Source organism: Venturia canescens, chromosome 10, assembly GCF_019457755.1.
Source record: "Venturia canescens isolate UGA chromosome 10, ASM1945775v1, whole genome shotgun sequence".
NCBI lineage: Eukaryota > Metazoa > Arthropoda > Insecta > Hymenoptera > Ichneumonidae > Venturia > Venturia canescens.
In genome coordinates, this window is record NC_057430.1 from 12,066,238 (window position 1) to 12,082,641 (window position 16,404).

The 16,404-nt window shown below is 37.2% G+C and overlaps 3 protein-coding genes across 3 annotated transcripts; 1 reads left to right on the top strand and 2 right to left on the bottom strand.

The window, feature by feature from the left end:
• Nucleotides 1-787: 787 nt before the first annotated feature.
• Nucleotides 788-3,240, bottom strand: LOC122416868 (zinc carboxypeptidase-like). Its single transcript, XM_043429960.1, has 7 exons — nucleotides 3,098-3,240; nucleotides 2,675-2,831; nucleotides 2,025-2,546; nucleotides 1,752-1,836; nucleotides 1,434-1,636; nucleotides 1,185-1,269; nucleotides 788-1,103 (listed from the first exon to the last, which is right to left on the bottom strand). The coding sequence occupies exons 1-7, from the start codon at nucleotides 3,148-3,150 to the stop codon at nucleotides 901-903; spliced, it is 1,308 nt and encodes a 435-aa protein (XP_043285895.1). The 5' UTR covers nucleotides 3,151-3,240; the 3' UTR covers nucleotides 788-900.
• A 4,083-nt stretch (nucleotides 3,241-7,323) lies between these two features.
• Vps4 (vacuolar protein sorting 4) lies at nucleotides 7,324-11,265 on the top strand. Its single transcript, XM_043429904.1, has 6 exons — nucleotides 7,324-7,988; nucleotides 8,108-8,219; nucleotides 8,875-9,251; nucleotides 9,435-9,702; nucleotides 9,786-10,228; nucleotides 10,381-11,265. The coding sequence occupies exons 1-6, from the start codon at nucleotides 7,965-7,967 to the stop codon at nucleotides 10,480-10,482; spliced, it is 1,326 nt and encodes a 441-aa protein (XP_043285839.1). The 5' UTR covers nucleotides 7,324-7,964; the 3' UTR covers nucleotides 10,483-11,265.
• Nucleotides 11,266-12,383: 1,118 nt separating this feature from the next.
• Nucleotides 12,384-15,411, bottom strand: Pdp (pyruvate dehydrogenase [acetyl-transferring]-phosphatase 1-like protein, mitochondrial). Its single transcript, XM_043429903.1, has 4 exons — nucleotides 14,514-15,411; nucleotides 14,295-14,436; nucleotides 13,619-14,092; nucleotides 12,384-13,245 (listed from the first exon to the last, which is right to left on the bottom strand). Exons 1-4 carry the CDS (start codon nucleotides 14,649-14,651, stop codon nucleotides 12,566-12,568), a joined length of 1,434 nt encoding a protein of 477 aa, XP_043285838.1. The 5' UTR covers nucleotides 14,652-15,411; the 3' UTR covers nucleotides 12,384-12,565.
• Between the last annotated feature and the right edge of the window lie 993 nt (nucleotides 15,412-16,404).

A 16,404-nucleotide genomic window follows, 5' to 3' on the forward strand; every position in this document is an offset into this window, starting at 1 on the left:
GTTTAGTTGTGACGTGCTTACATTAGTGTATCGGTACTGTACAGGCGTGTATACTTTCTCGGTATAATTAATAGAAAAATGTTTTTTGTTCATATTTATACAAATATTGTGAAAACAAAAATATTTGTAATCACAAATAGTGACGTAACCTCAAATTCAAATAAATTGTTGGTTATGTGTATCAAGTCATATGTGAGTGACAAGCTATCAGTTTACCGTTGGCAAGGTAGATATATTTCTCCACCAACAACAAAGTTGCCAAATCAAAAAGTTAACTAGTCAAATTTTTACTAATAATGATATTTTTTTTATATAATTGATAATTACAACGGACTAATTGATTAGTTATGTTAATTTTTAAATCTATAAATTTTGAGAGAATATAATAGCACCAATCCCTTATCATGACAAAAAATTCAGTTGTTCAAAGCTCGTGTGGTGGGCATGATCTCATTAATCTTTAACGTAATTTATCTTTATTACTAGTAAGACAATCGTCTCGATTTTTTTCCCAAATTTTCGTTATACTTTATTGTTATTCTATACTTTTTCGTAAATCTCGTGAGAAGCGTTCATTCGTAATATCGAAAGATAAGCGATTTTTTACGTAGTTCCTATAACCCTGTGGTGTTTCATCATATTCTGGCTGGTGCACGTAAATAGAGCACGCGAGGGATTAGATAAAGTTCGTGAGGAGGAAGTCGAAAAAGTGTTTTCATTAGTGGTCTCGTCGAAGGAAGAGTTTGGATTGGAGTGTTTTTGTACCGAAAGAACAAGCAAACGAAGATATTCGAAAGATATTTTATTGTGAAAAAGGTCGCGGTGGAGGATTCGAAAGTTTGATGCACCGTCAAAATTCCACGGTGAAAAAGTTGGGGATCGATGTGAAGGTTTTCGGATTTACAATCTTTGAGGAATGCCACGTGCAGTCGACTCCTTGAAAAATGCAACGAGAGAATCCATCGTTTCCTCAGCAGTTGGAACGATCAGTCGCGCTGGAAGGACGAAACCGTATTTGCCCGTGTCACGGAGCTCGTACGTGTAAGATAACGGGAAATTCAAAACGGCTTTTGCCCAGTCGACGGAACTTCCGGTCGCGACGTCTAGAAATAAAACATTTTTTTGTAACCCCAGTAAAAAGGAGCGCGAGTTTCCTCGTGGAAATTCTCTCATTTTCTACTTACAAATCGTTTCTGCAATGTTTCCGTATCTGTATTGAGTGCCGTACCGCTTCGCGAGTGCTTCGACCGTTTTCTTAGCGACGCCATACTGAAATACAACTCGTTTGATTAAAAGTACTGAAAGTTTGAGTGCTCCGACGACGGATTCGACGTTGCTTCCGAAAAAGCTGTTTTCACTAGGAAGTTTCGAAGCGGCTCATCGATTTGTCCCTTCGTTATCCAAATCAATGGATTAACGACTTTTAGACTCACCATTTCGTCATAATTGTCGAGGTGTTCTCTCGTGTGACCGTAAGGGAACAAGAGCAGCTGTGAGTAACTGTGGAACGAGATGAAAGCGTAAATTTTGTCGGACACGGAAGTTATGTACTTGGACATTGTGGCCGTTTCAACGGAAGAGAAAGCGCTCGTTCCAGCGTAAGTTTCGGAGCAAGGGTTGCTGCTCGCCCCACCGTCTGACGATTCGACAAATAGTCGAGATTAATACACCGAAAGAACACATTTCATTGATCTTTTATCAATAAACTAACAGTAATTTCCATGAACTCGAGTAAAAAGTAATAAACTCACGCATCCACTTGTATCCCCAGTTGCGATTGAGATCCACGCCGTTGCAAACGCGGAACGGTTGTCTCGATTTTCTCCATAGCCGGTTCTGAAGAAAAGTAAATTGTATTGAAAAAAAATGACTAAACTGCAATGAAAAGGGCCAACGAGGCTATTTTCCAGCGAAAATATGTTCGGAGAGGGAATAAAATGATGGAAAATACTGAAAGGGTGAAAAAAATGTTTGCGGGAATGAAAAAGTGTCGCTGGCTCTCGGTTTTGACGTCAGAATCGCACCTTCGTATGAGTGTAAACGAAGCCATCGGGGTTGAGAACCGGGAAGATGTACCAATCGTTGGACTCTGCCATTTGACGAATTTCCGGATTTTGGCTGGTCAACAATTCGTTCAAGAGGTAAGTAACGGTGGCCGGTGAGATCCACTCGCGAGCGTGAATTCCACCCTCGATGAAAACGCCGGGGTTGTTCTGCTTGAAGGAAACTTTGACGCCGACAATGTCGCGCTTCTCGTAAGTTTTCCCGGCGTAAACGACCTCCACTTTGTCGGGATGATCCTCAGCGACTTTATGCAAATAAGCGTTTATTTCTTCGAGGGTGTGGTAGCTCGTCCAATCGAAACCGGAGCTGGCCTTCCACAGCGGTGGGTTTTCAGTGTCGATCAGTCTTTGAACGTTCTCGATGTAAGTGCTGTAAGGAAGGTCAGCCGCGTTCATCAAATTTTCGAAATCCTCGATCCCGTCCGGTGCGACCATCAAGTCCGCCGGGACGTTCGTCTGCGACGGTCCGTTCCAAAAATTGTACTGGAAATCAGAAGCCTCAATATTGTAATGTCACTCAGAATAGTTGGGCTCGATTTTCCACTGGGAGAAAACTTGTTTTCTCCACTTTTTCCCGAATTTTTTATCGTCCAGATTCTGTTGACTCTTACCTCGTGAGAATTTTCGGAAAGGTAATGCAAAAACGACGTCTGCTCGTCGCTCGTCGGCGTCACCCTGAAGACTCTGTAATTTTCGTAGCTTTCTCGTTCCCCAGCGGCGAGCAGGGCGAGCAGGGCCAGAGCGATCGTCAATTTCAACATCGTGTCGCTGGAATATATTCAACGGTTTAACTGCACGTTTATTCGTTTGTCCGAAAGAGACGTAATTCTGGGAAGAAATCGCAACGATTCTCCTCCATTTAAATCGACGTTGTTAACTCTTCACTCGTTCGGACACCGATCGTACATATTTTCACTTTACTTTCTGCTCAAAAGAGCGCGTCGAGCAGAACCGAGGTGCAAAACACCGGAAAAACATCGACGAAAATTGCTGCGAACATTCCGCCTCGTTTAAATAAATAGAGAGAGACTTACCCTCGATCGTTTACGGCGAACGTTTGGCTGCAGAGACTTCGTCCTCGGGGCATTTATATATTCAGGCTCGCCCCTCAAACATTCCCTGATAACCAAAAGTCCGAACTTAGCGTCGCGGCATCCCCGCACGAGAATCGGCTGATAGGCGAGTCGAACGGGTTGTCGGATCCGGAGCGACGCAAGGGCACGTGATTCCATCGTAATTAATTAACGCCAAGAGATTGAGAGATCGATCAGCGCGCGTGACGAAGTTGAGACATTGATAATCGGCGCATCGCTCGATCACGATCGGAGACAAATTCCCACGGAAGGATCGCCTCGCGGAGGTTTCGGAGCGACGTGATCGACCGAGTTGAGCATAAAATTAAACGAGCAAACGCGATTAACGAATCGTCAGTTTTAAACAAGGCGATTCTTCTCGGTTTCGCGCGGTAACAATTGAATCGTTTTCCCAGCAGGAGCGATTCCCAAACCTCGTGAATAAAACGACGAGGAAGGTTCGCGAGGAAGGCAATTTAAAAAGTGGATCGAGCAACGAGTCCGGCAAAAAGTGTGCCGCGCACGCGGGGAGCGCGCAGTTTCACACGCGAAAATGTTACCGCGCAGTTGCGTAATTAATTGACGACCATGACTGCGGGAATTTCACGTGCACGCTTCACAGCTGCACACCTTGCGGGAAGCAGAGCCAGGAGATTGCAGCAGCCTTAAGGAGTTTCGGTACAGGCGATACAATGTTGCCATGCTAAACCATGCTAAAAACATAAAAAATTTCAAAAAGTTCAGAATTTTATAAAATTTGGTGAACATATTCTTTAGTGCCAAATTTGACAATACAAATTTTTTAAGATTTTTCTTCTACACAGTTATCGAGTAATTGATCACTAAAGTTTACGTGTATAAGCATAGCGTTTATTCCGGGCATAAGAAATCTGCTTTAATGCGTAATTACTCGATAACTAAGTAGAAGAAAATTTTGAAAAAATTTGTGTTTTCGCACTTGACGTTGAAGAACATTATCACAAAATTTGATCAATTTCTTAATATTTTGACTTCTGTACCGAAACTCCTTAATCTCAACCTACGATCCAATTAACCGCAAGTTCGATTCCCCAAATCTTTGCTCCTTCGCATTCGCATCGGCGCAACGAGCAAAAAAGCTGGCGCATGGCCAAGAAGCTCTCCTGAGTTCCGCGGCCCCGAGCGGGTCCAATACTCGGATGGGTGATCGCTCGGCTGAGCACTGCTTGACGCATCGTCACTCAGAGCGACGCAGTTTTTCCCAGAGTCCCCCCAAACAAGCTCTTTTGAGAATCTCTGAAAAGATGGTCGTCATGGTCGACTTCGAGCACATTTTCTCCTTCTGGATAGATAGCTCGACCAAAAATTGTATCGATTGGAATTTCCGTACTTCGTGGTGCAATAAAGATGTGAAAAAATTCAACATTTGGAAAGCTATGAACAACAATTATCAATAATAATATTGCCCAAAAGTTAATAACAAATTGTTTAAACAATTAATTGTTCAATAATTTTGCGATGACCTGTTGTTTTTTTCTCACGAATCAAATGTGTGTATTTTTTCGAATGCTCATGAATTTTATCAGAATTTTCGTCGATTTTTGAAATTTCTTGAAAAAATGTTAAAAAAAATTTTTTTTTATTTGAATTTTGGATATGTTTTAGAAGACATATTTACCATCAGTTTTGAAAAGTCTCAAGGTTACTGGATCAAAAATGTACAGATGGAGCGACTTAAGGAGTTTCGGTACAGAAGTCAAAATATTAAGAAATTGATCAAATTTGGTGATAATGTTCTTCAACATCAAGTGCGAAAACTCAATTTTTTTCAAAATTTTCTTCTACTTAGTTATCGAGTAATTACACATTAAAGCAGATTTCTCATGCCCGGAATGTATACCTATATATATGGAAACGCTATGCTTATACACGTAAACTTTAGTGATCAATTACTCGATAACTGTGTAGAAGAAAAATCTTAAAAAATTTGTGTCGTCAAATTTGGCACTAAAGAATATGTTCACCAAATTTTATAAAATTCTGAACTTTTTGAATTTTTTTAGCATGGATTAGCATGGCAACATTGTATCGCCTGTACCGAAACTCCTTAAAAAAAAATTGAAAAAAGGGAATTTCAAAAATCCAGGAAAATTCTGAAGAAAAACATGAGCATTCAGAAAAATGCGCACATTCGATTCGTAAAAAAAAACAAGGGTTCACCGTAAATTTGTTGAAAAATTATTTATTTAAACAATTTATTAATAACTTTTGGGCAATATTATTATTGATAATTGTAGCTCGTAACTTTCCAAATTTTGCTGAATTTTTTCAAATTTTTATTGCATCACGAAGTACGGAAATTCCGATCAAGTACAATTAACAATTTATCGGCTGGGCTATCCATCCAGTAATACCTTAATTCTTTGGTTCGGTACAATTTTGGTAGGATCCAAGGGGAAGAGGAATGGTAAGGTTGGGAGATTTATAGGCTTACGGTGACGCTTCGCTGACGCGATAGCGCTCCATCCGTCGCCCTCTGACGGATTTTCATGGAACGAGAAATCGTGACGGGATAAAGCTGTATGTTATTCTTGAACCTCCACGAAATGCAAGGATCGATTTTTTTAGCGAAATCTCGGATATAAGTGAGGTAAAAATTCAATAACTTTTTACGTGTGTACGTATTCATTTTTGACTGCAAAAAATATCATCGGGCAATCTTTGATAGCGAATATTCATGCACCCATCTACCTTAAGGATATGAGCCGGAACAATAAAAAAATACAAATGAAGAATTGCTTTGCAAAAAAAAATGGGAGGAAGGAAACCCTCTCGTTCAGTCTAATTTTATTTATTATTTATTTGCTGTTTCGAGACTCTCGCGTCCCTGACGAAAGAAACGTAGTTGCTCGCCCCTACCTTTCCCGCTGATTTTTCCTTATTTCACTCTGTTTTTTTTTCTTCAAACATAATCATTGGTGGATAAAATGAATGAATGGCCGAGGCGGATGAAAACAAAAAATTGGCAAAACTTTTTGTGTCATTTCGGACAGTGCGATTGAAATCTATCGAGATTCGTGCAAATGCATTGACAAATTTGGCACGAATATACGGGATCAGATATCGAGTGCAACGTGTGCAAAGTGATAAAGCTGCCATTCGAATTTCTCTTTCGTCATGCGATTTTTTTATTTTAATTTTTTTTATATCAGAAGAATCAGGAAATTCCCAATCGTTACGCGCGTATGAGTTTTACATTGCTGCGAATGTTTCGAGTGTGCGGCACAAAAAATTATGAGAACAGCCTGCGATTACACTGCACGATAAGATTAAATCATTCGGAATCTAATTTCGTCTTTTTCGATGATTGTCCGCTTTTTTTTTATGCACCTTTCTGATGATAATAAAAACAAAAGATTGAACCATTGCTTCCATTTTTCATTCTTATTTCAATGTCGTTGTACTGCGCAGAATTCTTTTTCATAACCACAAAAATCGCGTCTTTGTAATCTCAACGATCTCGACAGATGAGCTATTAACAGGTTATCGCTCATCGATTTTTACCCGTATCGCGATCAGTCCCTACTTGATAAAAGAATTTTCGGCGCAATCAGATTTATTTTACGAATTCCGTATTAACGCGAATATTTTATCAGCAAACACACTACGAAATTTCTCAATCAAAATATTAATGATTGTGAATGCATCGCGATCGATTTGCGGAAGACACCTGACAAACGACGAGTACTGAAGTGATTCGAAAGTTAAAAAATAAATAGAAAAAGATATTATGATAATAAAAGCGAATGAAATTCAATGGAAACCGTCTATCGAACGTCTCCGGTTCTGCTCGAATTGAGTATTGAAGAAAACATTTTCCGATAACAAAAAAACAGATGTTCATGGAATTTGCATTATATTTTGTTATTGGAGTTATTTGCAGTCGGTAACTTATCCACAGTCGGTTAAGTTTACATTCGTCGATAATGTTGTTCAGAAATGAATCTTTAGTTCATTTTGTTGTTGCGAGCAAAAGTTGCGAGAATCTCTCGAATGATAACAACAAAAACAAAACGTATTGAATTCTTATTGGTTTTTTTTATACATAAAAATAAAAATTTTTGCTGTTGCATGGTTCTGTGATTTGACCGCAACTTCACGTGCTACGGACTCACAACCACCCCCACCATCAGTGATCAGTGGTTCTCGTTCTTCGATCTTAAACGTTTCTGCAATAATAAACGCAGGGAGTTAAGATCACGTCGCAGTGAAAGTACCTTTTTCGATTGTTTCGATTCATATCTTTTTAAAATAAAAATAGAATCCCAATCAGTGTGATAAAATAATAAGAAAAGATTTTTTGGTGAAAATGAATTGAAACGAAAAGCCATTTTCTTTTCAATCAATTCGTAGTGCAAGCTTTTTTCCACGCCTCTAGTGATTCACGTCTAAAATCACTTTGCGATATTTATACGGGTTACGCTGCGAATTCTCTTATACCAACGTACGAAAAAGTGTCATCGCATGACGTCAAAATCATTCTCATTCGTAGCAATTTGAAGGTTACCCTGTTTGACAGCCCCAAAATTCAATTGCTCCAAAACGAAAAATTGTGTCGGATCGATCGGCTGTTAAAACAATGAGAGATTGTTTTTGCGGTCACACGAAACGGTAACACATTTGTCCCGAAAATTCTCGGGTGACGGCCTCGGAAGATTTTTTCGTGCGCGCGTGTGTTTTCCGAGCTTTGTGATTTTTCGACTTATAAGTTCGTCGTTTCCTTGACGAAACCAACGACTAAACGTTGCTATTCCAGGAAATTCCGAGATAAGTCTTTTTACGCTTCAAAATGACATCTGGTACAACGTTACAGGTAAAAATAGAAATTTTCACAAATTTCTCAGTAATCAAATTGTTCGCAATTTTTTGTTAATATAGAATAATGAGAAATGTCTATATCTCTCTGACAAACCTTTAACAATATTTTTGTAGAAAGCCATTGATCTGGTGACCAAAGCCACTGAAGAGGATAGAAACAAAAATTATGAAGAAGCTTTGAAACTTTACGAGCATGCCGTGGAATACTTTCTACACTCCATCAAATGTGAGTTTACTACTACATTATCTTCATATCAAAGTTAATTTGTTGATACATTGAAGTACTTTAGTTATGTGATTATAGACAGTATTATAATTCCAGAAATGTCCCTTAAAATTGTTAGTTGATATTCTTGTCAGTTAACGCTTCTGCAACTCTTTTGCTATCTCTCCCCTTGTATATTATTAACGGTATCAAATCCTTGGAAAACTTGATAATGACTGTGGATAACCTACCGAAACAAACCGACTTCAGATTCTTCACTGTCACTCAACCTCTTTGATCTTTCTTCCACATTCGGGAATGTTCCACTTGTTAACTGGATATTCCGCATATTCTTTCATTTCCTATATTTTTTTAACCTTATAATTTCAACAGGCACAATAAAAATATTTTGAGTGAAAAAATGGGAATTGTCTGTAAATATAATAGATTTTTGATCATTGACGAAACATGTAAGAAATTTTGATTATTATGGAGAGAAAATGGGTAAAAATTAGTCATTTTTAATCCAGTTATTGACAACCGTTAGTCCAACTGATGATAATTTTTATTCTTCAAGATCATAGCAACAGCTGTAAATAATAATTCTAATTTTCTGCATAATTTTAATAATTGCCTGATGATATTATTGATAAGAATGAATAAAAAATGTTTGCAGATGAAGCTCATGGAGAAAGGTCTAAAGAGAGTATAAGGCAGAAGTGCCTGCAGTATCTTGACAGAGCAGAGAAACTAAAAGCATACTTGAAGAAAGGCAAAAAGAAACCAGTGAAAGATGGAGAGGACAATTCCAAGAGCGAGGATAAAAAGAGCGACAGTGGAGACAGCGACACGGATAGTGACCCGGAGAAGAAGAAGCTTCAGTCACGACTCGAAGGAGCCATTGTCATTGAAAGGCCCAACATTAAATGGAGCGACGTCGCAGGATTAGAACTTGCGAAAGAAGCTCTCAAAGAAGCTGTTATTTTGCCTATACGCTTCCCACACTTCTTCACTGGCAAGAGAATACCATGGAAGGGAATCCTTTTGTTTGGAGTGAGTAAAAAAAACGAACCAAAATAAATCCCTTTTTCTTTATTGTGCAACGATAAATCTGAAATACATAAGATTGCAATGGTTCGTAAATTTTCGTGATCCATAAGGATTCGATTGGTTCTTCATGATTTTTATCCATCCTACAAAATTAATATTATCACTTTGTTTGATTTTCAAAATCAGCCACCAGGTACCGGAAAATCGTATCTGGCCAAGGCGGTAGCAACGGAAGCCAACAACTCCGAATTCTTGTCCGTATCTTCGTCCGACTTGGTCAGCAAATGGCTCGGCGAATCTGAGAAGCTCGTTAAGAACTTATTCGACCTTGCACGCCAACGAAAGCCTGCAATTATATTCATCGATGAAGTAGATTCGTTGTGCTCCTCAAGATCTGATAACGAGTCGGAATCTGCGCGTAGAATCAAAACTGAATTTCTCGTTCAAATGCAAGGTAAGTTTTCGTCATTCAAATTTCAATATGGAACGATTCAACCACCTGAAAATCGCTTGAATGTTTTTTTTTTCTTTTTTCAGGTGTTGGCACAGACAACGATGGCATTCTCGTTCTCGGTGCAACGAATATACCTTGGGTACTCGACTCCGCGATAAGGAGACGTTTTGAAAAACGTATATACATTGGTCTACCGGAAGAACACGCGAGAGTAACGATGTTTAAGCTTCATTTGGGCAACACAGCTCATTCTTTAACGGAAGATGACTTTCGAACTTTGGCTGCGAATACCGAAGGCTATTCGGGCGCGGATATAAGCATTATAGTGCGTGATGCACTTATGCAACCGGTTCGTCTCGTGCAGACAGCAACGCATTTCAAAAAAGTACGAGGCCCATCGCCGAAAGACAAAAACATTATTGTCGATGATTTGTTGACTCCTTGCTCGCCCGGCGATCCCGGAGCCATAGAAATGAATTGGATGGAAGTCGAAGGCGATAAACTTTTCGAACCTCCAGTTACGATGGTAATTATTCCTTTATTTTCGTTATTTCGAATTATAGCGAATTAAAATTCATTAGTTTTAAGAGATATCAATTTTATGAAATTAATAAACAAAAATACCGCAAATTTTTTGAAACTTTACATTTGTGTTTTCTATTTCTTCGTTTATTTTAGAAACACATGATGAAATCGTTATCGACGACCCGCCCAACGGTAAATCAGGAGGACATGGCAAAGCTAGAGAAATTCAAGGAAGACTTCGGCCAGGAGGGCTGAATGGTTTCTTATAATAGAATTTGAGGTATTTTTGTTTTTTTTTTGCCTGATCACGTGAGCTCGTACATTATTTGAATATTGCCGATGAGAAGAAAAGCAAAAACAAGACGAAAAAAGAACACTGGAGTTCTGCTTGCCCGTCCCCGCCCTCGGAGAATCTTTGACAAATCTTCGTGTTCGTAAAATAATCCCTGAAAATAATTGAGGGCATAAAATCGCGTAGAATTACAATATTTCAAAACAATTATAATTTCTTTTGTTACTCAGTTTGCTTGAATTATTTTAAAATTACTAACGATAGATGAAGGAAAGAGAAAGCGAGAACTAAATAACCAACTTCCTGAAGTGAAAAAAACTTGCAGTCGGTACCAGCATAATAAATAGAAATCAATATAATTTTATTTTCCCCTCCGTGATAATAATAGTTTTATCGATATAATTATTGCACGAGTTCGAGCTTAAATTTATTCAGTTCTCTAATCGCTCGAACATGCACTCTTTTGCTCTAATGAGTGAGGGAAAAGAAAAAAAAAACGATAAATTGATTCCCCATCATCGAAATTTGTAGCCCGATTCGATCGAGCCGATTTGCCAGTGAAAAAATAAATAAAATGAAACTAAAAATACATAGAATATATGAATATAAATATATAAATACGATAAATGCGGAAGGCAATGTACATCTATTGTGTGTTTTATCGTTAAGCCAGGACACATCTCTATTCTCTCATGTAAAAATTGTTTTTATGGTTAAACTCTAAATAAATCACAAGCTATACAGTGCTTCGATATGAAATAATCACATTATCCCTAAAATATATCACAGATTAGGAGCGTGAATCAACCCTCTTCAAGACACGTAGTAGAAGCAGTCAGTGCATTGACACGAGTTTGGACCGAACTTATTCCACGTCTCAATACCAGACCAGCTCGCTAAACTGTGTTTATATAAAAAAAATAAAGAGCACATTTCAAACCTTTTTTAGTATGCGTGCGGCATAAAAAATCGAAAAAATTATATTGACTTCCAAGAAAGTTGACGTTTCACTAAAAAATCATTTGCTTTTTTAATTTCAATGTATATCAGATCAATGACGAGTTATGCGATCATGAAAATGTTATTATTCCAAAAAATAACAAAATAGTTTCACGACGAGTGAAAAATATTGTGCATGTAAGAGCAACGGAGCGAATTAATGTTGAAATTTTTATTCTGGACCAGAGATCTGACGCTAAAAAATAAGTCTGTCAGAAGAGCATGTTACGAAGCTGCTTACTCAGGAAATAATAAGTGTCCTGGACATAAAGTTTGAACTGCATGGAAATTTCGTTTTAAACCATGTTGAAGCAGGCAGTTTAGAATATAAAATGTCTTACGATCTTCGTTTGAGTGACTTCACTTTTGTACAACCCAAATAGAACATAAAAAGGGAATTGATGTGAAATAGAAAGAAAATAATAAATTACAGAAATTTGCAAAGGAATTCGAAAAAACAACAAAAAACTATTTTTTTGCCCTGGCAGTAAAGAAAGCAATTGAAATCACTCCGACGCGTTTTCTTCGAGGAATAAAAAGAAAAAATGCACGAAGTTCACTAAAAGATGGTGATGGAACAATTAGAAGAAACAAAACGCTTTAATATTGTTTTTTATACATAGTTTTGAAAATCTCAAAAAACATAACTGACTAGTTATTAAAATGCAGTCTTAAAACTGCATCAAGTAACAATATTAAGTTTAAAAAAACAACAACCGCTTCTTGAATATTTGTTATGATAATTCCCCTTAAGAAAATTCGTAGAGCTACAGAAAAATCGTGGTCATCTCGAGGTAGAATTTCACAACAAACGGAAAAATTATTATTGCATTTTGCATACAGACATATAAAATAACACCATTCGTTAATGTTTGTATGCTCATTTATTTAATTGACGCTCTGATTGAATGAAACTGTTGAATCATTCTGGCAAATGATTCTAATCCGTAAGGAACAATAAAAGGTACGCAAATAATATCACAAAAATGAGACGGAGGCGAAATGAAATGGAGTAACTATAGTACAAATTGAATCGATTCCAATTCATTAAGTTGAATTTACAAAGAAATCGGAATTCATGTAAATGATGGTGATAGTGATGTCGTCGCGAAAAACTCGAACGACGTCGCTAGGAAGAGTGAGAAATTGGGACAATTTATTGTGTTCGATTCCATGGTCAGTTCCACCAAGAGCATGTCTCAGAAGATGGGTGGCTGCGTTTCCATCCAGCGGTTTTGTTTGCAAGCCTTCTTTACGCTGCAAAAGCATTTCATTGATTTCTGACAACTTCATCGTCGATTGCGGCAATTTAAAAGGATTCATTGACATTTTTCCACTTATATGCTCAGCGACTAAATGCACTGCTTCGCTAGGGGTCAGTAAGTCCCAGAGACCGTCGCTCGCAAGTATTAGGAATTTGTCGTTCGCTTCAAGTTTGTGATACGTCACGTCAGGCCTTGCTGTCAAATAGGGCGGTGTGTAATAATTTGGTGGTACTGCAGCTTCACCCAAATATGGAATTACCACCTCGTTCATCAATTCCTTACTCCATTTGTAACGAAAATCACCCAGCGAACGAAGAGGCGCTAATTGACCCAATAAACGCTCCATTTTTATCACCGTAGCTCTCTCCATGGGTGGGTGTTCCGATAATATTCTTTCCACTTCAACACGATTGTCCGCATTGTGTTCCACCGTCAACGATTTGTATGACCAACCTTCGTTTTCTGTAAAATTGTATAAATGATCAGACATTTCCCTAATGAGAATTCGTCGTTGCTTGTGATTAAAGGAAAACTTTCAAAATGGAAATTCAATTGAGTTTGAAACTAACAGTTTATAATTGCTCAAAGAAATTTTCCTACAATTAGTCACTACCAAAAATAATTTCGACTATTTTATAATAAATGAAAACTCCTTATCTTCAGAAGATTTCGCAATTGCAATTCATGTTCTATGATTCGATAAAACGAAAATATATGCAGAATATTCAAATTTTTCAGACGAAAATCGAACTCTACTCGTGAAATTTCCATTCTTCTTGGAAATCAAACAAACTTACAAAATGTTTGTTTTTTACTGCAAAAATAAGAATAATACCAGTATGGGAGCCAAGAATAGCTTGGCAGTCCCCAACTCCAGCAACATGAAGATGCGGTCCGTCAATATGAGCGACAACTGCAACAGCTCCAGACATGGCAACAGAGAGAGTGCGAGCTGCATCCTTTGAGCGTAGTTTGTGCAGTGCTTCGTCTGACAAATCATTGTCGAGACGAAGGAAAGCGCTAATCAATGAGTCCTCTACTTTGTCAGAGGATATTTTTCCATTCACTATATCGTGCAAGAAGGCAACAAAACTGTTGTTGTAAAGGCTTTTTATGCCTGAGACAAATTCCAATTTATCGTTGTAGCGTTCCAGCAAACGAAAATTTTCGTCTATCCCATGACTGTCTATGTATTTCGTCAATATTTTTGGAGGCAGTAAACACGCTGATATATAATGAAATAATCTTTTTGCTACTACCTGAGCGCATGCACTGCCTCCATGTCCGTCAAATATTCCCATTAAAAAACCTGACACAAAAAAAGGATCATCATGAATAACTTCTTCCTACACTAGAAGATAATTTATTAAAGTTTTTTTTTATAAAAAGAAATTTAGTGTATAATTATAGGAAATATTATAATTATCAATTATATACTGTATTAATTATAATTATTGTACTAATTTATTGAAACATTTCGCGAATAGAGTTTTTTTCAGCAAAAAACTTACCGTTGGTTAAAAGGCATTTTGCTTCTGATCTTGTATCTTCAATAGGATTGTTAGATGCCAGTTGATTAGATTCGTAAAATTTAATAGAACTAGATGAATCAAATTCTTTGGTATATTCATTATTCCTCAGGATCTTAGACACCTGCAAAAATTGATTTTGTATCTCGTCCTTGACGGAAAAACGGTGGTTATTTATATGGGAAAAAAACTAAATATTACCTCCTGTGGTGTAAGACGAGCTGAAGAACGAAAAAATCTTACTGAAAGCTTAATTCTATCATGGTGTCTCAAAAAACAAGTGATTTTTGATGAGTCATAGCTTTTTCCAAAGCGACAAATAGCACGTCGTAAAACCATTGTTGAAGTTTTTTCCAAAGTTTTGTTATTAATTTTCAATCACTAATAATTTCTCGTTATGATCGAAGAAACATCGCGAAATCTTGGCCCAGAGGTTAGGAAACACATGTTTTTTCTTCGTATTCACATTACCATGAGAAACAATTATTTACGTCTCAAATCGACAGCCAAATAAAACTCATCTCTCCATCATAACAAACTCACTTTCAATGTTTTTCTCTTCGTTTACTTTTCTTCAATGCATTTTTTTAAATCTGATTAAACATCACGCGAGGGTTAGAGAATCACGAATATAGGGAGATCGATGGAGAATGAACTCGAACCGTAAAATAAGACACGCTGGTGGGTGCAAACAATACTTTTTTTTCTTCGCACTTTTATCAAATAATCGTGTTCCCGCCAATTTTTTAAAGTTGTTACAAACTTCGATGGTGATAATTGCGAATGAATCATTGCGAAATCAAGGTCATGATTTCTTTTTATTTTATTGTCAAAAGTTTAACAGTTTCTACTTTTTTTCTCAATACAGTGAAACTGTTGATGATTTTTATATGTAAAACTGAAACTACAAGCTTGACTTTGGAAAGTAAATTTCAAAAAAATCGTATAAAATTGTCGAAAAAACGTTCTATAAATGTATTCGCCGGTAATTACCGGTTCCAAAGTGATCAGTGATCTCGAACAATTCCACAGTCGTTAACGTTCGACGAGCGACCGAGCACTGAGCCACTCAGCCACTGAGCTGCAGTATTAGCAGTTAGCAGTAGTATCTGCAATCTGCATGCAGGCCGACGGCGACGACGCCACTGACTGGTGCTCTGAACTAAGCATAAACAACAAATATACCCCCCAAACCTTGCGTCTCCCCCAGATACTATGATATTACCCACCGTACATATTCCCCATTGAAATTTTGCATTGGCATCACTGAGCTTGAACACGAAGATTCATAGAGAGGCATGATATTATTAGAAAATATTTTTCTGTTTTACCATTCGTTATAAGTATTAATGAATTTAGTACAGATAGATGAGCGTCAGGTTGTATTTTTTGGAGTCAGCAGTGCTGATCACTCGCTAATTCAAATATTGAAGTGCTGCATGAGCACTTGAATATGAATTAGTACGATTAAAGAAAATCACGTTGGAGTTTTATTACGGGAATAATAAATATCATGCACTAACAGTTTGTATATATTACACATGTGACTTGATGAATCGAATATATTTATTTAACATTCACTTTTGTTTACCAAGAAACATTTTTGAACATATATGTACATCCATATATATAATATAACATTTGTCTAGCGAAGCACGAATTTTGCGTTTAACTATGATAACGCGTCTCTTTGTTCAACGAATGTGTACGCCGAGATTCAAAACGATAAAAGTTGTTATTAATCTCTCTGTGATAACAACAAAAGATGAACTATGGGGAATTTGCGCCGTCCAAATTCCCAATCGACAAAAAAATATATAGAAATCAATGGGAAAACAATCGTCAAAATAATATAGACATGGCGATGGGGAATTTGCACGGCGCAAATTCCTAATCGCCATGTCGAAAATAAAAAAAATATTAATTAAAATTCGATAAAAATACCTTAATATATAAATATTAGAGCGCTACAGATAATGTATAATATTTTAATGGATGATCATAATTTATTCAACGGTTCGGTACATACAATTTTGTGTATTGATAATTATGACAATTAATCGGTGAATATTTACGAATGGATTTTGGATAA

Coding starts and splice junctions, on each gene's coding strand:
- LOC122416868 (XM_043429960.1), bottom strand. CDS start 3,150: ATGCCCCGAGGACGAAGTCTCTGCAGCCAAACGTTCGCCGTAAACGAT. Junction 2,832..3,097: donor TTCGCCGTAAACGATCGAGG/GTAAGTCTCTCT, acceptor AATATATTCCAG/CGACACGATGTTGAAATTGA. Junction 1,104..1,184: donor AAACATTGCAGAAACGATTT/GTAAGTAGAAAA, acceptor TTTTATTTCTAG/ACGTCGCGACCGGAAGTTCC.
- Vps4 (XM_043429904.1), top strand. CDS start 7,965: ATGACATCTGGTACAACGTTACAG. Junction 8,220..8,874: donor CTTTCTACACTCCATCAAAT/GTGAGTTTACTA, acceptor AAATGTTTGCAG/ATGAAGCTCATGGAGAAAGG. Junction 9,703..9,785: donor ATTTCTCGTTCAAATGCAAG/GTAAGTTTTCGT, acceptor TTCTTTTTTCAG/GTGTTGGCACAGACAACGAT.
- Pdp (XM_043429903.1), bottom strand. CDS start 14,651: ATGGTTTTACGACGTGCTATTTGTCGCTTTGGAAAAAGCTATGACTCA. Junction 14,093..14,294: donor AAAATGCCTTTTAACCAACG/GTAAGTTTTTTG, acceptor TTTTTGTGTCAG/GTTTTTTAATGGGAATATTT. Junction 13,246..13,618: donor TATTCTTGGCTCCCATACTG/GTATTATTCTTA, acceptor ACAATTTTACAG/AAAACGAAGGTTGGTCATAC.